This window comes from Zootoca vivipara, chromosome 14 (assembly GCF_965207765.1).
Source record: "Zootoca vivipara chromosome 14, rZooViv2.hap1.1, whole genome shotgun sequence".
Classification (NCBI taxonomy): domain Eukaryota; kingdom Metazoa; phylum Chordata; class Lepidosauria; order Squamata; family Lacertidae; genus Zootoca; species Zootoca vivipara.
Window position 1 is genome coordinate 28200722 of NC_142597.1, and position 23484 is coordinate 28224205.

A 23484-nucleotide genomic window follows, 5' to 3' on the forward strand; every position below is an offset into this window, starting at 1 on the left:
TAATCAATAATTTTATATCGACTATGTAGATCGTCCTCAGATCCTGTTTTGCAGAATTTTGTATAGCTTGCTTTTAAAAAGAAAAAGAGGTTTTTTTAAGTCCATTGACTTCAATGGGTCTGCTCTGAGGAGGACCAGCATTAGAGACAATCCTCTTGGGTTTTTTCCTCAACAGGCTCAGGTTTCTGGAGCCTTTTAATTTATTTATCACATATTTTCCCTACCTTTTCCTCCAAGAAGCTCAAGGTGGCATACATGGCTCCTCCCCACATTCAATTCCCCACAATGAACACAGTGAGGTAGGATAGGCTGAGAGGCAGTGAAAGGCACAAGATCTCACTCAGTGAGCTTCATGGCTGAGTGAAGATTCAAACTCTGGTCTCCCAGGTCCTAGATGAAAGGCAGTGGCCTCTCTATGTTCTTTCTATGGCAGATCAGGACTTGCCCTTCAGCGAAGCTATGCCATTCATCTTTTGTGCCAAAAGGTCTAGAAGCTACCCTTCACCATAGCAATTGAGTTTGGTGCTGGCCACAGAATTCACCACCCAGAGAATCATGGCTTTAATTTGCTTTATTTTAAAAGCAAGTTTCTAGACCATATGATGGCAAACATACCCGTCAAAGGATGTAGAAGACATTGCCTGCCAAAACCTCCTAGGTCGGCAGGTAGGTTGGGGTGTGGAAATTGGGATTTCCAGGGGTTTTATACAGAAACATATATTTTTTTGGCACTCCCAACAGCTCATCTTTGGAACAGTTTTGCAAACCGTATGAGGCATAGTCCAATTTGCACACTTTCACTTGGTGGCAGAAACCAGATCCACTATAATGCAAGATCAAGGCATAAAACATGCATAGCCCCGTTCCATATCCACATTTCCAAATTCTCTAAAGGGAGCTGAGCAGAGAAGAAGGACTCACTGCAGTTTTTCTCGTCGCTGGCATCCGTGCAATCATTGTAGCCATCGCAGCGCAGCGTCTTGGCGATACAGCGGCCGGTGTTGCAGGCAAATTTGCCTGGACAGGCTACAGGTCAGAAATTGGGGTGAGGGGAGAGAGGAGAGGTGCATTAAGTCTTGCAAACAGTGCAGAGTACCAATTCCCTGCCTCCTTTTTCAATGGGATGTTTTCAGTCTGCCCCACGGGAGGTCTCTTTCCCCTGGGAAAAGTCTCTTCCCCTTGCAAGTGCTAAGGCCGCCCTTGGATGCAAGAAGCTGGAAAAGGAATCTCAGAAGTTACTTCTGAACATGCAAAGGGAATGCGGTCAAGACCCCTTCTTTTCTCCTTCCTCCAAGCAGTGCTCCATGCGATGAACCTCTTCCATGCCCTCCTTCGTCATTTAAAAGGTCCAAATGCTTTGTCTCGCCCCCCCACCCCACATCTGACCCACCCACCCCACTCCCAGCACCTCACCCCCAACCTCACAGAATTCCCACTTACGGTCGTTGGATTGGTATGACATGAACTCTGCCGAAAAGCCGCTGTCTACAAACGAAAGATCCGAATGGAAACGGACGGAAATCTTATTGGTTTTGCTCAATACCACAAATTGATTCTTCTCGCCACAGTACCTGAAGGGATCACACAGAGGCAGGGAGCTAATGAGAGGAGAGGTGGTCCTCTTTTTAAGACAACATCATTCCAAACACAGACACTGAGGTGGACGGGGGTCTCCCCATTCCTCCCCACCTTAAGAGACCAAGCCCATTGCACAATACAGTATATACAAAACTAGTCTTGCCCAGTGACCGAATTGCTGCACTAAGGAGCTTGTTTCCCTGAACAGTGTGGGAACCTAAGGCTCTCTCCAGAACCTCCTTGCCCCATCTGAGCCTGCCTGTGCATTGATCTCGGCCTCAGATGCTCTGCTCTCCATCCTGTCGCCATCAGAGGTTCAATGGAAAGCATAGCAGACGGGAGCTTTTTAGTGGTAGCCCCACAGCCAGGTTCTCTGAAAACCTATTTGTATATATGCCTTTGCCAACACACACTATGACTCCCATCATCCCTAATCATTGGCCATGCCGTCTTGGGCTTTTTAGATGAAAGCAGTGCTCTTTATGTTAAACTACCGTATTTGCCGTTTTAAGCTGTTTTAATACACTGTTTGCCATTCCTCTTTAAAAAAAACTACGTTTTGTTTTGCTTTTTTTCTAATTGCTTTTATTAAACACTTTCTTGGGTTACAAAAGTACGCACAAAGCGTCTCTGCTTTCAGTTCATAAGAGCCCTTTTTGGAACCGGTGTCTTTAATGCCCATTTATTCCAGAGCTGCAGCAGTCTGCAGATATTTTCCAACTCAGGATGCAAACCCTGTCTAGCCCCACTGCCAATAGGAGGAGCAGCTGGAGAGAGAGGTGCCACAACAGCATCCCGGGGGATGCCGAGGCCATGTGGAGGAGCAGTGCCCCTGAGCCAAGCTGGCCTTGACCCTGCCCTGCCCCAGGATGGGACCCTGATGCCTTTTAGGCAGGAAGCCAGGTCTCTTTCCTAACAACATTCACATTCCAGCTCCTTCTAAGAAATCACAGCCTCAGGGCAGGCTTCCTCAAACTCGGCCCTCCAGATGATTTTGGCCTACAACTCCCACGATCCCTAGCTAACAGGACCATTGGGTCAGGGATGATGGGAATTGTAGTCTCAAAACAGCTGCAGGACTTGGGGGTCCCCAGATCCAATAATTAGCTACAACTTTTTAAAAAAACCAAAAACACTTGTGCTTATTTATAACATAACAACAGGTGCCAAATAAAACAAAAGCAGAAACAAGACCTAAGCACATCGGAACAAAATTCCATACCAAAATCCAATGTGATAAATTAATACCACCAGGTTCCAAATGGGCTTACATTATCCTGCACTTTTTCCCCACCCCAAAACATTATATAAAGGCTCAGTTTCTCCATAAAGGCATCGCCCTGTTGTCTGCCCTCTCTATTTCTCACCATCTGTGTAAACCTAGCCATGCAGACCATGTCCCAGATTTTAGTTTCACCCCTTCTCCCCCCAGACCAGTTTTGGCACTTAGCTCTCTTACTTGACGTTGTTGACTTCCACATAGTCTTTGGGGCAGGAATTGAGTGGGGTCCCAGGCTCGGCAAGGAAGAAGTTGTTGAAGCGCACCTTCGCTCTCTTCTCCGTGGGGACCTGAGGACAAGATGGGGGGGGGGAAGAGAGATGACGGACTCAGCTACACCTAGTCAATTATATCATTGTAACTGCATTACAAACATTTGACACCAGAGGGCGCAGAAGAGCAGCCCAAAGGCCCTATGGGATTTTTCATTATGAGCTTTAGAACGCATTTTTTTTCTTTCTATTTTAACTTTGCAAAGTTGTTATTGTACTTCACCAGATCTTAACCTATTACAGTATTTGTAAGAACGGATTCCAAATATCGTTGAATTTGTCCATGGCAAGTCTGTGTTACCATGCAAGTTGTTCATATGCTGCGAGTTTGTATACAGGTGAAACTCGGAAAATTAGAATATTGTCGAAAAGCGCATTTATTTCAGGAACGCAACTTAAAAGGTGAAAGCAATATATGAGATAGATGCATGACATGCAAAGCAAGATATGTCAAGCCTTTGTTATAATTGTAATTATTTGTTGTTAGGTGGGTCAATTATAAATGGAATGTAATTAATGAAATGTAATAGCGATGTTTATTTTTGTATTATTGTAACTGTTTGTTTTATTACTGTGGAATTTCCAAAAGAAAGCATTTGTAAAAATTAAAATTAAAATAAGCTGCATTACTGAAATAAATGCACTTTTTGACGACATTTTAATTTTCCAGTTTCACCTGTAAGTCTTCGATCGAATCATAGAAGGGAGCTGAATTTTTATTTTTCCGATTCATCAGTATTAGTTTCTTTGCCATGGAAAGGGCATGGAGAGTTCACTCATATTGTCCTTTTGTAAGGTTCGGAGGGCGGGGGGGCGCATATAATTCAAAAGGATATTTTGCTCTGTAAAAGTTAAGGTTGTTCTGTACAGTTCTGTTGATACTTTCAGTTACCTTCTGCCAAAAATCTTTCAATATAGGACCATGAAAAAACATATGTTTTAGAGGTTTATTATCCCTATTGCATCTCCAACTGTTGGATATCTTGGATAGCCCTTTTTAAAACAAACGTAAAAAATATTATTTTTTATTGTATGAGCCTCAATTTAATAGAACACATTTTCCTGCAACGTTTTGTAACGTTCCTGTAACTACATGTCCCTTTGGGTCCCTTCCGACTCTACGCCTCTGTGATTTCTTACAAAGCTAAGTTTTTCGTTTCCTTCATGCTCCCGAGCTACTTTGGTAACAGAGCATCAGATTAAAAAGAACCACCAGCACCATGTATCTTTCCTGGGAGTCGAATCACAGAATCCTAGAGTTGGAAGAGACCACAAGGGCCATCCAGTCCAACCCCCTGCCAAGCAGGGAACACCATCAAAGCATTCCTGACAGATATCTGTCAAGTCTCCGCTTAAAGACCTCCAAAGAAGGAGACTCCACCACACTCCTTGGCATCAAATTCCACTGTCGAACAGCTCTTACTGTCAGGAAGTTCTTCCTAATGTTTAGGTGGAATCTAACCAGGGCCTAAGAGCTCAGTGAGGCCGGAGGAACATCGCCCGGCTGCGAGTGCGAAGGCCGCTCCCCGCAAGGCCCTTTTCACCTGGCCAGACTCACCAGTCCTACTTAAGAGGCTCCTCATGAGGCTAGAGGAACATTGCCCGGCTATTGATTTGTTGATTTAATAGGCTGTAAGCCACTTTGAGATTTTTATTAAAAATATAAAGTGGTATAGAAATTTTTATAAATAAATAAGAGCAGCCTGCCAGACCAGAACAATGGGGCACAGACTCCTGCCCCCTTGTTTCCCCACAGCAGCCCACCTGAGCACATGCTTTGTAAACTAGAAGCCAGTAACACGGAAGCAAGCGCTATCCCGGCAATCAATTCCGCTTTAATTCTGGAAGTGGTTTTCACATTGTGGAAGCTCAGATATAACACGGAAATCAACAGTTAAGGGAAACGTCGAGAAAATGGAATGGGATACCCCATGTGAAAGCAGCCTTCTTTTGTTTGCTAAATTGTTTTGGGTGGTTTTTAAAATTTATTGGCGCGGCGTGCAAACTGCTTTCTTCCCCCAACACGCACACACACACAGAGCTGTGTGTTGCTTTGGGCCCACCTCGCTGTGGAAAGGCAGCAGATAAACTAAGTCAGGTCCAAGTAAGAAAGAAGGAGCTCTTACCACTATATTCCAGACACAATCTGTACCGGGAGGATAGTGGGCTGGGTAATAAGGGGAGGAGAAGGTTCCGGATGCTCCCGTCAAATCTGCGCCACAACCTAGAATAAATGGGGTGGAAGCAAACAAAGTGAGCCCTACTTACGAGGCTGCAAGGACAAGCCGACAGGAAGAGAGACGTGGGCAGAACGTCCTTAATGAGGGTAAGCCGGTCTCCGGAGGTACCAGGCGGACTCTGAGGCCTGGATTGGACTCGGGAGACCAATTACGCCTCACCTGTTCACATCTGTCCTCTGACTCAGCCCCATGCACATCTCTTGTTAGAAGGCATCGTTAGAGTAGCAACAAGAGGGATGCTATTTATTGCCCGGCTGTTCCAAGACAAAAAAAGGGGAAATTATGCCCCAGCTTCCTTCTTATGAAAGGATGGATTACCCACAAGGTTTTTTAACCCAACCTTCTCCTCTTCTGCTATAACTCAATCTTTCATAATCAGGGGTGGGGAGCCTCAGGTGCCGGGGGCAGAATGTGGCCCCTCCAAGCTTCTGCATCTGGCCCCCTGAAGTTTCCCCAGGTCAACCCCCCCCACTGCCCCACACCAGGCCTTTTCACCTGGCAGGACTGTGCCCTCTTGCTCAAGGACAGAGAGGTGCGGAAGCACAGAAACTAGCCTACTGCAGAAAGGTAAAATTTGCATTCATTGCTCTGCCTGCTTTTGCCTCTAGACCCTCCCACCAACAGCATGTGGCCCTTGGTAAGTTTCCCAGAAGGGAATGTGGCCCTTGGGTTAGAAAAAGACTATACTATATATGTTCATGCACGCAAGTGGCCTTTGCTTTTTAGCAGGGATTCCTGCATTGCAGGGGGTTGGACTAGTTCAGTGTTTTCCAAACTTTTGGGTCTCTGGCTGTTTTTGGACTACAGTCCCCATCATCCCTGACCACTGGTCTTGCTAGCTCGGGATGATGGGAGTTGTAGTCCAAAAACAGCTGGAGACCCAAGTTTGGGAAACACTGAACTAAAGGATCCTTAGGGTTCCTTCCAACTCTACAATGAATGAAGAGGGAAAGAGAGGCAGACAGACAGACAGACAGACAAGAAGTGGCTGCCAAGGGCTCTTACTTTTTTTCTTTGGCATCTGGAAGAACTCTGCCTTGAACCCGGGATACCGCTCCGTGGCATCTGTGATCAGCATGACCAGGAGAACATTTGTAGAGGAGACAAAGGTCAGATTGTAGGATGGTCCATAGCTGCCACACAGCCTGGGAGGGAGGAAAAAGCCAAGTGGTGGGTGAGGGGAAGAGAAAAGAGAGCCAACCCCCCCAACAGCCACTCTTTGCAGCGACTCCTCTTCCGCCATATTGGAAGTGGGCTTAAGAACCACAAAGTTCATTCGGGAGACGAGCCAGGAGAGCTACGGTTGCTCCCAACGAATCCAAATCCCACCACAGTCCTTGTGATTGGCCCCTCCACCTCTTGACACTGGATCTGGGGGGAGGGGGGGCACCAGGAAAAAGCTGCTCTTCTTCAGCATTGCAACCATTTGCATTTTAAATATTAGAAGGATGCCGCATAAAAAAAACAAAAGCTCCAATGTTTTAACATTAGCTGGTTTTAATCGAGCCATTGGCACACTGCATTGTAATCCGTTTGCTAGGAGAAAGGAAAACTCTGATCCTAAACCTCCGCTGGCTTGCGGGACATCTTTGGAATAATAATAATAGTAATAGTAATAATAATAATAATAATAATAATAATAATAATAATAATTTATTAGTTATACCCTGTCCATCTGGCGGGGCCTCCCCAGCCACTCTGGCCAGCTTCCAACAGGATATTAAAAACACAATAAAAGATCAAACATTAAAACTTCCCTAAACAGGGCTGCCTTCAGAAGATAAGGCCAAGGAGTGAACCCTATACAAATCCAGAGTGGAGTCCCTAAGATGGTCGGATGGCATCTTGTACCCTTCCTTCGGGCATTTTCTGTAGCCAAGCTGGTGCCAGGCTGGTATGGCTCTGCTTTTGAACCTTGTACATTCTCTGCTCCTGAGCTATGGCCCTTCTCTCTGTGCAGTGGTACCTCGGGTTAAGAACTTAAGGTCCGTTCTTAACCTGAAACTGTTCTTAACCTGAGGTACCACGTTAGCTAATGGGGCCTCCCACCGCCGCCCCGCTGCCGGCGCACGATTTCTGTTCTCATCCTGAATCAACCCTGGGTACTATTTCTGGGTTAGCGTAGTCTGTAACCTGAAGTGTTTGCAACCCGAAGCGTCTGTAATAGGGTGGTGACTTTTTTACAACCTCATTTCCCTGTATCATAATTTGATGAGCTTTCATTAAAGATTAGATAAAATCTTACTTTCAAAGAGATTTGATTTTAAAAAAAACCTCACGCACAAAATCATTTTAAAAAATTTATTTATCAGTTTTTTGACCATTTTTGAAGTCACTGTAAGCAGATATAAAATTGAACCCAAGCTTTAGAGTCACATATATACAACATTATATAGGGTCATCAAACACACAAGGAAGCGTATTTTAGCTGCAGTAACAGTATAGACGCCACTAGAGGACGATGTTTTGCTACCTCTCCTGTAGGTTCTTTTCCCAGCATGCCCGGCAGGGTCTGCTGGCTGAGTTTTGAGGTCCCAAAAAAGGGGCTTTTACCTTGCTCAGGTGTGACATTTGTATACCCTATGTTGCTAAGAACACTCCCCATTGTGGAATGTGGCGTTGTGTCCAAATTTGATATGAAATATATACAGAATTGTTAATACCATTTTATGAAATGGTAAAACGGCATACAAAAAAATATAAAAACGGTTTGTGCGTAACCTTTTTTAATATTCCAATGGAATATACCTCATTTTAGTCATTAATAGGCAAAAGTTAATCCATTTGTGCTACAGGAAATAATTTTTGAGAGGAAAAAAAATGAAAAAGTCATCACCCTAGTCCAGGCATCCCCAAACTTCGGCCCTCCAGATGTTTTGGCCTACAACTCCCATGATCCCTAGCTAACAGGACCAGTGGTCAGGGAAGATGGGAATTGTACTCCATAACATCTGGAGGGCCAAAGTTTGGGGATGCCTGCCCTAGTCTGTAACCAGAGGTACCACTGTTTCGTGAAGAGCCTTTGAAACTTAAAAGAGGCGGGCAAGAGCAGAGGCCGAGCCCACCGTCTCCTCCCAGGCGTGCCATGAATGCTGGCTGCCCCTGCACTCCAAAGGATTCATTCAATGGGGAAGGGCAACCGACTTACTTCACCAGCGCCCGGGCTTCGACGGGGCTCAGCGTGTCATACACCTTGACAAAGTCGTTCCCCACGTTGCAGGGCTCCAAGTCGAACGTCGTGAAGGTCAGGCTGATGACGGAATCTGCGTCGGCTCTCAGGACCCAGAGGCATCGCGTGTTGGACGGGTAGGCGCTGTTTGGGAAGCCGGGCGTGGTGAAGCTGGTGACCACACCCTCTTTCGCATGCAGGGCATAGTTGCAGCTGTCTGAGTAGGTGGGGAGAGAGGGAGGGAGGAGCGGGGGGAGGAGGAGGAGGAGGGGCTCTCAATAGGGAGAATGCAAAAGCAATGAAGGACCAGGCGGTCCATTTCAAACAAAGCCCCAAGAAAGAGTCCAACAGGGGCAGGGTACTAAGTTGAGGCCAAATAGTTAAAAAAAAAACCCACCATGTTCACCGATATCCTTGGCTATTATAGGGGGAAAATAAACGCTCCTAAAACATGCATGGTTTTATTTTATTTTTTTGGCACGCAATTTAAACTCTTTCCCCTCGTGTTAAGAAGAGGACATTTTCACAATGCTTGGGGCATGCTTTTGGTTTCCCCCCCCCTCCCCAATTTTTGCTTGCTAAATAAACCAGGTTGGGTGGGCAAGGAAGAATGCGTAAGAGTCGGTCGTGCAAGGCTGAAGTCTGTCCAGCTCTGTTGCACTTCTAAAAACCCCAAATGTCAAAAACAAGGCATTAAGAAGCGGCTTCTATGTCTCCAAAGCAAATTCATCTTAGGAAGCTTCGCTTGAGAAAACCAACCCAGCCACGAAACTGATTTGGACTCCGCAGGGGCTGTTCTGGGTACGTTCCCCTTCATAACTTAGCAGAGCCTTGTTCCCCAGACTTGGACGCTCCTATGTCTCCCAAACGGAGGAGGAGGAGGAACAGGCCCCCTTGTACAGACGACCCAATGAGTCTTGTATGGCTATTGGCCCACAAAACCAAACTGAGTACTTACTGTCCCGTTTTGCCTTGATGATATCTGGATCAGAAGCTAGGAGTTAAAGAGAGAGAGAGAGAAATACATTAATTGTGCAGGCCCCGTTGTAGGGGGAACCCAACCAGTCTGCATTCCCTGCCCTGGAGACACAAAGGTTGGCTCATCCCTCCCCCTACTTTGATGGACTCCAATGCAAGAGTCCTTCGTGAGAATGCCGGCTGAAGTCCTCAGCAGAAGTGGATGAGTCACCATGACTCAGCCGAAAAGATGTATTTCATAAACTGAGAAAGGGCTGGAAAATGGAATTGTTGCTGGATGGTTTTGTACTACAGCATTTGAAGAATTGGGGAGGCATCAGGGGATGATTGAGGAAGAATGGTGGGTAGGCTGGGACAGGGTGGGAGTGGGGTGAGGGGTAGTAATGGATGCAACTTTTTTGATTGATTTAGATGGTCTGAAACTGGAGTGACTTATGGAACTCGCTGAAGAATCTGGGAGACCCTGAGTTCTGGGGAAGGGGGGTTAAATTTGTTATAATGTGTTTAAATGTTAGTATATGTAAGAATTAATATTTAAATTTATGGAAAGTTCTTGGAAAAAAATTCTAGGCTAAGGGGAGAAACGGAAGATAGAAGGAAGGGAAAATAACTTTTGATTTGGATAAATTAATTATTGGTGGAGAACAGATGATATTTTTAGAATAGAATATTCGAGTGTTAATGATAAAATGTGTTAGATTAATTTAAGATTTAAGAAATTGGAATTATAAAATGGACCCAGTGAGGGGGGAATTGAGGAAGTCAACAATGTTAAGGAAACAATATATGATTTGAGATGTTTTTCTTTTTTATGTTTTATTGTTCTTTTTGTTTTGTTTTATTGTTCTTTATTGTTCTTTTTGTTTTGAGTTTTTGTTTTGTTTTGAGTTTTTGTTTTGTTTTTTTTGTGATTTTGTATTTGGAAAATGAATAAAATTATTTGAAAAAAAGAAAAAGATGTATTTCATTTCATTTTGGTGGATTTCCCTCCCCAAAAATCCACCCGATGCTGCAGTCTGTACTGCACACCCATAAATAAACTTCTGAAGTACGAATTAAGTAACATTCTTGTAAGTTCCTCAGTTAACAAGTTTTGCTGCAGGAACATTTTTGATTAGGATGATTTTGGCAGGGAGATGTTACCATCAGAATCAGAGCACCCGAGGGGGGGGCAGTGGGGGTAGGAGAGGCAATCTTTACATCCGTTATTCTGAAGAGAAAGTTCAAATGTCTTCTGGCCCTTTTATATGCCAACCCCAGGCCTCTCTCCCCCTCATTGTAAGGGTGCAATATTTAAATTTACTCATTTCATAAAATGTATACGCTGCTTGATTGTTAAAAAAACAAAAACAACGCTTCAAAGGGGTTTACAGAAAAAGATAAAACAATAACATTGTCAATAAGAAAAGTGAGCAATAATTTTAAAACTTTCAGAAAGCTAAAATAAAAATAAGACTGAAAACAGATTAAAACTCGCATCAGCTTTCTTAACATGTGGGTAGGCTTGTCTAAAGAAGAATGTTTTTAGCAGACGCCAGAAAGAGGATTGCAAAGGCACCTGCCTGAATCAATAGGCAGGGAGTTCCAAAGTGCGGGTGCCGCCACACAGAAAAATTGAGTTCTTACAAGCATGGAACAGGTATGTGGCACCTATAATAGCATAGCCTTTAAACAAAACAACATTTTTGTAACATTTAAACAAAAGAAAAGCCTTCACGTCTTACTCTAAATAAAAGACACTTCTTACAGTTCCCGCTACATGGTTGCCTTGACAATGCTCTGAAATGCACAAGCGCCTCGGGCGTTTTGCACCTGGCTATTGACCAAATCAGTCAGAAGGCCCAATAAACCCTTGCCCCGAGTCCTAATTTTTGCAGATGCTGAGCGGTTAGGACAAGTTTGGAGAACCGATCTTTTAAAAGGGAAAGTTCTCCAAACTGTTCCTAACCACTCAGCAGCTGCAAAAAGTTAGGACTCAGGGCATGGGTGAATTGGGCCTTCCGAATGGCTGAGTCCCCAACCCAGCTGCCCATAACAGCCCAAGGACTCAGCTACATTAGTCAAAATACAGCGTTATAAATGTGTTATAACACTGTGACACCAGATGGTGCTGTAGAGCTGAAATGATCTTTCCAATTGTGAGCTTTACAGTGGTTTTTAGCATATTGTTTTCAGAGCGTTTGTTTTATAGCTGTGCAGATCTAGCCCTAGTCAGCCACTTCTAGCCATGTCTTACCCCACATATGTTTGGGTCTCATTTTCCGAAGCCAAATAGGCAGCTCAGATTCTCACAATCAAGGCTGAGGTGACTGAACAGGAGGGGGCAGAATAGAAAAGAGACTTACGGAAAGCAACGACCGTCTCAACTCGCATTTCATAGCTCCCCCTCTGTTTCATCCCCGCTTGATTTGAAGCCTGGATGTTGGCCATGGCCTTGTCAAGGGCTTCCACATTGTGTTTAGGGACACTGAACTCTGACCAGTAGTAGGCAATAATGCTGCCCTCGCTGCTCGGAGAGGAGGAAAAAGAGGCAGGTTAGGAATCTGGACCAAACCATCAGGTTTGCAAAGAGAATCACAGAATTGTAGAGTTGGAAGGGACCCAAAGGGGCGTCTAGCCCAACTGCTTGCAATGCAGGAAGCCTTGGCCAGCCCTGACTGCCCCAATCACTATAATCCAGAGCTTTCTAAACTGTGTGTCGCGACTCATTAGTGTGTCGGCTGCAGTGTGTAGATGTGCCGCGCAAACGCTCCCCACACTCCTCCCAGGGCTGGAAAGGGGTTAGTTTAACCTCCAGTTTGCTAGGAAAACTGAATGAAATTATGCACGTCCAAAAGGTTTGGAAAGCTCTGCTATAATCTATTGTGAATATTGGTTTCCTTAAGGCCTGACTCTCTCAAACATACTAGCAGGATAACAGAGGCCATGTTGCAAAGGAGTATCATTTAAGGGATTTTTGCCCCATTACCGTGGCAAACCCATGTTCGGAAGAGCAAGTATGAGTTTGCACATCTCGTCGTTTGCAGACACTGTTTATGCTACATAGCTGGGTTCCCCCCCCCCCCGCCTTACTAGAAATCATTTTAAATGACATTTTAAACAATAATTCTGAGCGATTTTTCTTAAACTTGGCCATTACCCACCTGAATGCGACGATTTGAGTTTCCTTGTGGAAAGGACTGACATCCTGATTATTTTTATAGATGTTTATGAGCTAAAGGTGAGAAAAGAGGTTACAATTTAGTTTAAATAAAGGAACAGGTAGATGACTACCAAATTCAGAGGTCAGAAGGGAACTACATTTTCTGGCTATAACCATTTTGTCATCGTCATCACATTCTATAGGTCAACCAAATACAGGTTATAGCCTAAAACAGACAGGTCTCAAAAACGTATCATAGCACATATGATTAAAACATTATAAAACACTTCACAGATATACACAAATGGAGGAGAATGGCGAGAAACTCTGGACGCAAGACTCTAGGGTTTTCCTGAGTTGAGAGGCTTTTAGTGCAAACTTCGCTGTGCTAAACATAACCGGTTTGTTCGAGCTAGACAGCAGGTAATTTATTTTATCGATGTCACTAAAGCTGCCAATCCCGAGGGGTTTCTTTAAGTATTTAGCCCTCGGAATTTCAAATACAGTACAACATAGAATGAATAGTGTCCTCTACTGACACAGATGGAGAGGCACTGTTCTCAGGATGTTTCTATATTGCCCTTCCAGGAAGTTGCTTTGGGCTGCAAGTTGAGCTTGTCTCCAGGAATCTCAGCGGATTTCAAAATGTGGAATCCACTGATTGGAAAAGCAAATGGGAGGGTGGCTTTATTACATTTAAGTAATAAGAGCATTTAAGTCATTTGAGCTTCTCTTGGGTAAGTCTCACAGTAAAGCAGTTCAAGTGATAAAGAATCAAACCAGAACCATCTTTGGGTTTGAAAGGATGTATACAGAAGTAAGATTCAAGGTTGAAAAGAGAGAGGGTGGGGTTCACCTCACTTGAGCCCAGAAGCATGCAAACCGGGAGGAGGAGGAACCCTGCGGCCCTCCAAACATTGTCAAACTACAACTCCCATCATCCTCGGCCCCTGGCCATGCTGGCTGGAGCCGATGGGAGCTGGCGTCATTTAGTTCAGTCCTGTGCCTCCAGCCCAACACACCAGAGACGCACATGCTACACAGTCAACAACACTTCCCCAAGTTTGCCCTATGAGTTCAGGAGCTGCTTACCATTTTCTTCACCTCCCTGGCCAAGTCAGCGAATTCAGGGGAGCTGGAATTCTCGTAAGCATCGATGAAGTGGCCCCCCACCAGTCTCAGGTGGCCATTGTAGACTTTCTGCACATGGGCATTCCTGTCTAAGAGAAGCCATATTGCGGGTGAAAGGTAAGAACAGTGTTTAATGGAGCCTGCTTTACACCTACAGGTCTAGAGGTGCCTGGAACAAATGGGCTCCAGTTATTATTATTTTTATTTGGACAGTTCTGCCCCAGTCCAATTGCTCTGAATCCAGAGAGGCTTTTATTTCTTGGGTGCCCATTAATAGAACCAAGCGACCTTCCGTCAAGCTTCAGAAAAGAGGCAACACGCTCCTTTCACTTCCGTTCTTGCAGCTCTGCAATCTGGTTTTCAAGGAGGCATTCTCAACACACAGAATCCGGCAGGTTTTGTGGGTGGCTCCCAAGATCTGCACTCAGGGATCTACCTTTTTTATTACCATTCTTCCCCAAAGACCCCACAAGTGGCAGAACTATTCCATGGGGATATCATGTAACTTTTTGGATGCAAAATGTAACGGCACCAGGTAGGGAGAGCCAGGACCCTGCTTGCGTGTCTCCATCATCAAGAGAATCAAGGGACTGAATAAAAAAAAGTTCTATTCAGAATAAATGTAATGGAGGAAAGGTAGTCATGCCCATTAATTTCAGTGGGTCAACTCCTTGGTACGACTAGCACTGGATTCAACCCATAGCTTACGTATGGTTAACTGCATTCAATCACACTCAGTCCTGGCCTCTTCATTTCCGCAATTCCACTTGTTCACTTCTCCAGCTTTTAAGATCTAGGCCAGTGGTTCCCAGAGTGGGCAGTGGGATTCCCTAGGGCAGGCATAGGCAACCTTGGCTCTCCAGATGTTTTGGAACTACAACTCCCATGATCCCTGTTAGCTGGGGATCATGGGGGTTGTAGTTCCAAAACATCTGGAGAGCCAAGGTTGCCTATGCCTGCCCTAGGGGGCTGCTAAGAGGGCAAGGGGGCAACAGCTGGAGGTGTCAATGACTATCAAAATTTGAAGAGCTGGTCTCACTGGATCAAGTTCACCCCTTTTGGAGAATTGATTAAACCAAATTGTTTTCATTGGATTTCAAATAAATGTGCAATTAATTGCTAATGTTTTTCATTTCAACGTGTTATTCTCTTCTTTAGAGGGTCACGCAAACCACTACAGTCGTACCTTGGATCCCAAACACCTTGCGAGTCGAATGTTTTGGTTCCCAAACGCCGCAAATCCAGACGTGACTGTTCTGGTTTGTGAACATTCTTTGGAACCCGAACGTCCGGCGCAGCTTCCGATTGGCTGCAGGAGCTCCCTGCAGCCAATCGGAAGCCACGCCTGGGTTTCCAAAAGTTTTGGAAGTCGAATGGACTTCCGGAACGGATTCTGTTCAACTTCCAAGGTACCACTGTATTCTGAATCGTGCTTTTCATAGGGTAGAGTGGAGGGCATTGGGGATGAATTTCTGAAACCCAGGGGGCAGGGCCCTGGAAAAGGATGGGAAACACTAATCTGGAGTGCAAGCTCCTTGGGGCGAAGACCACTATTAGCTTATGCACATTGCTGGTGCTTATGAATAATAAAATCAATAGTCTTCTTCAAGTTACATTTCTCTTTCCCAAATTGTGGCGTTATACAACTTCTGCCACATGCAGCCAACAGTCACCTAATTTTGTGTGTCACACACACATGCCTGGTGATTGAATCTACGTTCTTCTGCTTTGGCTAGTATGGTTTTACTTGTTTTTACAACCGTAATTGTTTTTAGAACTAACTGTATATCAGATATACAATGGACATATACATCTGAATCCCACTCTGAAGTGTTGGGGAAAACTCCATAGCAGGTTTGGGGGCCCATGGGGGACACAAGGGGGTGGAAGTTCCACAGCATGAGCAGTTGTTGTTCTGCTCACGCAGTGACTCGGCTGGATTTTAAGTTTAAATTGGCTTAGTCAACAGGTCAATAAACTAAAGCTTTGGCCAACTGATCCACCAAGGGAAATGTTTTAATTGGTGGGGTTGCCTATTGAGGACAGATGATATTCCCGGTCTGCTCCGATGTGTCCTTGTAACAGAGAGTGGAAATTTTAAAGGTGGCAAAAAGCTTTATTTATTGAACTGTGGTTTCTCCTCTCCTTCTTCCAATATCTTTAAAAGGCAGGAGGTTTTCATAACTGACTGTTTTTTGAAGGAAAGGGCTTTTAATAGCGCTGCACTGTCTGTTTGTTTGTTTGTTTGTTTGTTTGTGTTTGTTTGTATTACCTGTATTTCAGTAGATTAGTTTTTTATATTGTTTTGATTCTATCAGCGTCGAATTGTTTTTTTCCCTTAATGATGATCTTTTATATGTTTTTAGCGTTCTGCATTTTAGCTGTCTTGCTTCATTTTTGTAAGCCTGCCTTGAATCCCAGTCTGGGCAAAAAGCCAAGATCTAAATAAATATACAGTAATCATAATACGATATGGCAACCCCACACCTTGTAAACCAGGGCTCACTTACATCTAAAGTGCCAAACCAGGAACCCGGCAAGCAGGGAGAGGAGGAGGCAGACCAGGACGATGGCTAACGCCACTATGCAGCGCTTGGGACCCCTCTTCTCCACCTTCTTGGCGTTCATTGTGGGGAGGAACTCCAAGCCTTCTTCCAGGCCGTTCATATCCTAGGGCGAAGCAAACACAGAATCAGGCTGCCATCCCAACAAGGTGTCCATGTACTCCTGCAGGTCCCCAAACCCAAGGACAGGGCCAGCCCAATATATTCCGCTGCTGGAATAGGGGAGCTCAGCCAATCATTACTGTGTATTGAATTTATGAATCTCTCTACATGCAAGGTGGCGCTGTGGGTTAAACCACTGAGCCTAGGGCTTGCTGATCAGAAGGTCGGCGGTTCGAATCCCCACAAGGGAGTGAGCTCTCATCGCTCGGTCCCAGCTCCTGCCCACCTAGCAGTTCGAAAGCATGTCAAAGTGCAAGTAGATAAATAGGTACCACTACAGCGGGAAGGTAAACAGTGTTTCCGTGCGCTGCTCTGGTTCGCCAGAAGCAGCTTTGTCATGCTGGCCACATAACCTGGAAGCTGTACGCCAGCTCCCTTGGCCAATAATGCGAGATGAGCACTGCAACCCCAGAGTCGGTCACGACTGGACCTAATGGTCAGGGGTCCCTTTACTTTTACCTACATGCAAGGAATACCATTGTGGAAATCCGGCTAAAACAGGCATCCCCAAACTTTGGCCCTCCAGATGTTTTGGACTACAATTCCCATCATCCCTGACCACTGGTCCTGTTAGCTAGGGATCATGGGAGGGCCGCAGTTTGGGGATGCCTGGGCTAAAAGATCTCTCCCCAAATCCAGAGATATCCAGTTGTTTTGAACCACAGCTCCTAGCAGACCCAGACAAAACATCTGGAGGTTGGGGAGAGGGCCGGGGACTAGTCGAAATTCCTTTTCCTAGCACGATCCTCGAGGCTCCCAAGCAAGGCAAGAAGGCAACAAAGTGCCTTGAAGTGCGGCAGGGAGGAAACCAGAAGGTATACAGCCCTTGCCCATGTGAGTTCCATTTTTTAAATTAAATTTGATTCAATTCATGAATCGTTGTCCACGAAATACCTAAGAGACATGTCAGAGTAAAAAACTGTAAAGGAACAATTACATCTAGCTATCGTACAAACAGTGACAAATCTATTTTCCTTTCATCCCCCTCCCCCAAAAATAATTAAAACAAGAAATAGAAAACGATGTAAGACAGCGCCCATCACATCAAATGGCAGGGAGTTCCGCAGGTTATTCATGCGCTGCTTGAAAAATGACTTCTTCCCTTTTGTGTGCCCTAAAGCTAAAGCCAGCCCTCAACCCGGCTGAAGTTCTAGCTTTACAGCAGACAGAGAAAAGGCAGATAAAGAGGAAGTAATATCACCTTTGTGTAGTGAATAGTTGACCCAGGATCGTGAAAAACAGTCCAAATTTTTGATAAGCATTAGAAACAACCGAGGCTGTTCCATTAGAGTACATGGATGCTCAGTCTACCATCAGCCAGGCTTTACCTGACTGCCTTTTTTACAACCAGCCTGAGGAACGGGACCCTTTTCAGGGAACACTACTAGAAAACTAGAAACTGCAAGCCCCTATTTCCCTCACAGAGCTAAGTCCGATTATTCAACCACACTGGCTGGAATGTCCCTGAACTTCTGGCTTGTGCCAGAGAAAAAGGCGTGCGAGAGAGTAGAGGTAAAGGTAAAATGCACACCAATTGCTCCACCCATTTTTGCCCCTGGCCCTGCCTACCATGGCCATGTGGCCCCCAGGAAGTTCTCAGAAGGGAATGTGGCCATCAAGCTGCAAAAACCACCCCACCCCATACCTGTTGTAAAGGGGAGGAGGACAAAGAGAGAACCCATCCGTTTGACCAAGGCCACATTAAACTCGTGACAAATAAGCAAAAACAAACAAACTTGGGGCTTGCCAATTCTTCATTCCTCCCTCTAGGCTAAAGGTAAATGTAAAGGTACCCCTGACCATTAGGTCCAGTCGCGGACAATTCTGGGGTTGTGGAGCTCATCTCGCTCTATAGGCTGAGGGAGCCGGCGTTTGTCCGCAGACAGCTTCTGGGTCATGTGGCCAGCAAGACTAAGCCACTTCTGGTGAACCAGAGCAGCGCACGGAAACACCGTTTATCTTCCCGCAGGAGCGGTACCTATTTATCTACTTGCACTTTGATGTGCTTTCAAACTGCTAGGTGGGCAGGAGCTAGGACCGAACAACGGGAGCTCACCCCGCCGCGGGGATTCGAACCGCCAGCCTTCTGATTGGCAAGTCCTAGGCTCTGTGGTTTAGACCACAGCACCACCTGCATCCCTCTAGGCCACACCGGCTTAAAAAGCAGCAACCCTACAGGAAAACAGCCGTCAAATGAGGGGGGGGGGAACCACTCCCCTTTCATGTCTACAACCTTGAAACTGTGAACAAAGAATCTGGCCCCCAGAAGGCACACACACTCATCCCCAGAAAGTGCGGCGGAACAAAACGTGTTGCTCACACACTTTCTGCAAGAGTTTCGGGGACTTCCGTGTTCCTTTTCTGGGCTGCTCCTGCCCATCCCTGTTCAAGCAGCACCTGTGGAGCAGAACCAAGTCAGGCCGGCTCAGCCAGGCGTGTCACGCCTCACTCGTGGCTTGCACTTTTGGCGTCCACAGCTCCAAGGTGACAGACTTCCGCCTGTGAAGTCAGCAACTTACAGCTGACTGAAAAAGATCAGAGTGTCTCTCCCCGCTCCCTGCCTTCCCCTTTTGCCCGGTGCACTTTCTTAGAAGCAAGACAGAACCCTACATCCTCCTTTCTAAGAACATCCAAAGAGCCTGCTGGAACAAGTCAATGGCCCATCTAGTCCATCATCCCTGCTCTCACAGCGGCCAAACCACATACTGTACCTCCAAGGGAAACCCACAAGCAGAATTCAAACACAAGAGCGTTCTCCCCTCCACTGCCGGTGGTTTCCAGCTCCCAGCATTCAGTTGATTTACTGCCTCTGGCCGTGGAGGCAGAGCATTGCTCTCTTGGCAGGTTCCCATTTCTATCTCTTCTTTTAAATCCATTCTTCAATCCCACCTTTTTTCCCTGAGGACTCGGATTTGAACGCCTTAATCCTCACTCGGAGCTGTGTGGCTGAGCAAAACTTAGTGCCTTAGTGAACTGAGACCTCTGCTGTTCATGCAAAACCAAGTCATTCAGCGCCGGATGAGCAAGAACAGCAGCCGGGCCTTGCACAATGACTTTATTTTCGGCTGCTCTGTCTGTCCGCAGCTTGTGACCAACGGACCTGAATACAAGGCAAGCCGCCAGGGTTCTGCAGCTGTGGCCAAGCATTGCTACAGGAAATGGTTGATTTACAGGTCAATCTGTGGCCGACCAGATGCTTCACCGTGCTGTTTTTATTGTAATTATCTGGACGCTTTTAATCCATCATTTATACTTAGATATCATTTTAGTTCTATAAAGGTATTGCTGTTGTTTTCCTATGTTTTTAACTGTTTCTATTTGATCCGTAAGCCGCCTCAAGTCCCTGAAAAAGACAGGCTATAGATATAAAAATAAAATAATAATAATGTGGTTGGACTCCCCCAGCAGCTCAAGGCAGCATGATCAGTCGCTGGGGGTGGTGTGGGTTGTGGTTCAAAAGCATACGGAGGGCCGTGTGTTTCTTCCACCACTAAGAAACCAGAGGAGGAAGCATGCAGGGATCAAGGAGGAACTGGGCTCCCAAACCACAGCTGCGTAACTGTCCTCCGTGGCAAAGCCATTCCGAGCACAGAACTGCTCTTGGGAGCCACTGAAAGGGCAGAGCAGCCTTCCCCCTCCACACTCACCTGGTGCCCTCCAGATGTTTTGCACTGCATCACCCATCAGCACAGCTGTGCTGCCTGGATCTGATGGGAAATGCCATCCACAACAGCTGGAAGGTTCCAGGTTGGGGAAACTTTCAGGGGACCATACCAGAACTCTCGGTTTACTCTTTTTTATATATAAAGGTAAAGGTACCCCTGACCGTTAGGTCCAGTCGCGGACAACTCTGGGGTTGCGCACTCAACTCGCTCTATAGGCCGAGGGAGCCGGCGTTTGTCCGCAGGCAGCAGGTCATGTGGCCAGCATGACTAAGCCGCTTCTAGTGAACCAGAGCAGTGCACGGAAATGCCATTTACCTTCCCGCTGGAGTGGTACCTATTTATCTACTTGCACTTTGACATGCTTTCGAACTGCTAGGTTGGCAGGAGCAGGGACTGATCAACAGGAGCTCACCCCGTCACAGGGATTCGAACCACCGACCTTCTGATCAGCAAGCCCTAGGCTCTGTGGTTTAGACCACAGCGCCACCCGCATCCCTTTGTTATTTATATACGTATATATATTGTTATTTATATACTTGAGCCTAAATTTATTGACTTATCTTGCAATATTGAATTTATTCAGTTTCTGCCAAATGGTTGTTTTTGAATTTACCGGCATCGTTTGTTTCAGCCTTCCCTACATTGTACAATAAATATTGGAAGCACGGCCAATTTTTATTTTTTATTATTTATTGAAAGCACTACCGGCCTGTAAGGTTGGTTTTGGCTTAGAGAGAATATAATCCACCTGGGAACCTTCACAATTTATATCTGGGGAAAGACAATACTGTACTTGGCTAGGTGCATCAATGGACTCACTCAATGTAAGGCATCTTCCTGTCGGCAAGAAAGCAGAAGGAAAACAGGCCTGGCCTCTGTTCTGCCACTGGCCAGAGCCCACTGGGAGACTGTATCCCCTGCCTAAATCAAAGTACAGTATCAGGGAAGGGCTTTGCATGAAGTAAAGTCCCAAGTTCAATTGCTGACAACTGCAGGAGGTGCTGGGATAAAAAGCCTGCCTGAAATCCTCAGGGCTGGCTCTAGGGGTAGGCTGGGTGGCGACAAGAAATGGGGCGGGGGCACCGGAGCGATCTCCGCACCAAGGCGCCCAACATGCTTGGGATGGCCCTGGAAATCCTGGCTGGCTGCTGCCAATCAGAGCAGAGAACACTAAGCTAGATGGGGACAGGGGGTTTAACTTTGCATAAGGCAGCTGCCTCTTCTCCTCTTTCACTGCCTCTAATCATTTACTCAGGGCTCACTTCCTTCTCCAAGAGAGAGAGAGAGAGAGTCCTCTCACGCTGCTGTTGCGTAAGTCTGGTTTCATTCAACCCTGTTTGTTACTTATCCCTTTGATGACTCAGACCTCAAATGAAACACAGAGGAAATATGTCCAAGTTAGGCCATATGTGAAGCACCGGTAAGTTGGTCAGCGAAAGCCATTCCAGACAAGTTTAGAGGCTTAGCCAGAGGGAAGGAACTGCCCTTTTCTTCTTCCATGCTGCTCCCAGGATCTGATTCAGTGACACCCAAGGCCAACTGAAGGTCTCCAGCCACAGAGTCACCCAGCTGATATTGCTTGAATTAGAACAGGGTCTCCCAAACCTTTTCCCCCACCCCTTGGTATGGACCACTTGAAAACGACTGGAGGTCTTGACAGACCACTGAATGGGTTTCCTGCCCCCTGTAATGATTGCAACGCGCCACGCTAGGTGCAGCAAGATTTTTAATTGTGTAGCCGTGTCTTTTGTTCCTTATCCTGCATTACAATTTGCATTCCGAGGAATTCAAACTGTAATGCAATGGAATGCAACATAAGAAATAAAAGATGCAATGAGAAGACAATTAAAAATCATTTGTTGTTGTTTAGTCGTTTAGTCGTGTCCGACTCTTCGTGACCCCATGGACCAGAGCACGCCAGGCACTCCTGTCTTCCACTGCCTCCCGCAGTTTGGTCAAACTCATGTTGGTAGCTTCGAGAACACTGTCCAACCATCTTGTCCTGTCGTCCCCTTCTCCTAGTGCCCTCCATCTTTCCCAAGAAAGTTCCTAAAAATCATTAGAAACTTTTAATAAGATGGGTGAGTGGTCTCCCATACTCAGCCACAAATGCACAGACAGCTCGCTCGGCAGAGCATGAGGCTCTTAATCTCAGGGTTGTGAGTTCGAGCCCCACGTTGGGCAAATAAGATTCCTGTGTTGCAGGGGGTTGGACTAGATGACCCAACAATTCTAGGATTTTATGTCATGGGCTAAGTTATTGAAGCTCACAGGCCACTCGTGGTCCACAGACAACAGTTTCAGATCCTCTAGCTTAGAAAAAAGCATGAGAGTAGCTCAGTGGTGTAACACCCATTGTCAGAGCCCGAGGCCACAACCCCCCTGGTACTGCCCCCCATGCTACGCCCCTTGGGTAGCCACCCACAAAGGGCTAGCCAGAATGGCAACTCAGTACCTAGAGGGGTGAGAGTCAAAATCATCAAGATGGTGCCTTGGCAGATGTTGATGAACTACAACTCCCATCAGCCCCAGCCAGCATAGCCAATGGTCAGGGTCGATGGGAGACGCAGTTCCATCCATGCCTGGAGGAAGCAATGTTGGCTATCCCTGCTCTCATTTCTCTAGGTCCTGAGATAGAGCACAGGCTCTTTAATTCTGACTTTTCAGATCATTTGCATGTTGCATCCTGCCTTGTCATTGTGGCAAGTATTATCCCTTCTCCCATCCTCCTGCTCATAGGTGCTGATGAGAAGCCGATAAGCAAGACTCCAAGAGCAACAGCCCTCTATCACTCAGCAATTGGTATTTGGAAGCATCCTGCCTCCAATTCTGGATACTATGTACAACCAGCATGACTAGCAGCCACTGGTCGCCTTAAAAAGGTAAAGGGGACCCCTGACCATTAGGTCCAGTCACGGATGACTCTGGGGTTGCAGCGCTCATCTTGCGTTATTTGCCGAGGGAGCCGGCGTACAGCTTCCGGGTCATGTGGCCAGCATGACAAAGCCGCTTCTGGAGAACCAGAGCAGCACACGGAAACACCGTTTACCTTCCCACTGTAGCGGTACCTATTTATCTACTTAAACTTTGATGTGCTTTCGAACTGCTAGCTTGGCAGGAGCTGGGACCGAGCAACGGGAGCTCACCCCATCGCAGGGATTCGAACCGCCGACCTTCTGATCGGCAAGCCCTAGGCTCTGTAGTTTAACCCACAGCGCCACCCGCCTTATCCCCCATGAATTCGTCTTAAGCCCTTTTCAAAGCTGTCTTGAGTTGGACCACATTGTGCAGTAGCTAATTCGAT

The 23484-nt window shown here is 46.1% G+C and overlaps 1 protein-coding gene across 2 annotated transcripts in view; it reads right to left on the reverse strand.

The window, feature by feature from the left end:
- The window catches only part of ST14 (ST14 transmembrane serine protease matriptase), a 42769-nt gene that overhangs the window by 11040 nt on the left and 8245 nt on the right, over positions 1 to 23484 (reverse strand). The window contains exons 1-12 of one of the 2 annotated variants that reach the window (XM_035138937.3): positions 19227 to 19485; positions 16300 to 16459; positions 13751 to 13878; positions 12660 to 12730; positions 11862 to 12022; positions 9497 to 9532; positions 8518 to 8755; positions 6375 to 6514; positions 5256 to 5353; positions 3038 to 3147; positions 1441 to 1571; positions 922 to 1026 (exon numbers count right to left, since the gene is read on the reverse strand). In XM_035138937.3, coding sequence (XP_034994828.2) covers positions 922 to 1026; positions 1441 to 1571; positions 3038 to 3147; positions 5256 to 5353; positions 6375 to 6514; positions 8518 to 8755; positions 9497 to 9532; positions 11862 to 12022; positions 12660 to 12730; positions 13751 to 13878; positions 16300 to 16459; positions 19227 to 19391 — 1543 coding nt within the window. In that variant the 5' untranslated portion in view covers positions 19392 to 19485. Of the gene's footprint in view, positions 1 to 921; positions 1027 to 1440; positions 1572 to 3037; positions 3148 to 5255; positions 5354 to 6374; positions 6515 to 8517; positions 8756 to 9496; positions 9533 to 11861; positions 12023 to 12659; positions 12731 to 13750; positions 13879 to 16299; positions 16460 to 19226; positions 19486 to 23484 lie in introns of those variants that run through there. The other variant, XM_035138938.3, reaches the window with a different exon arrangement.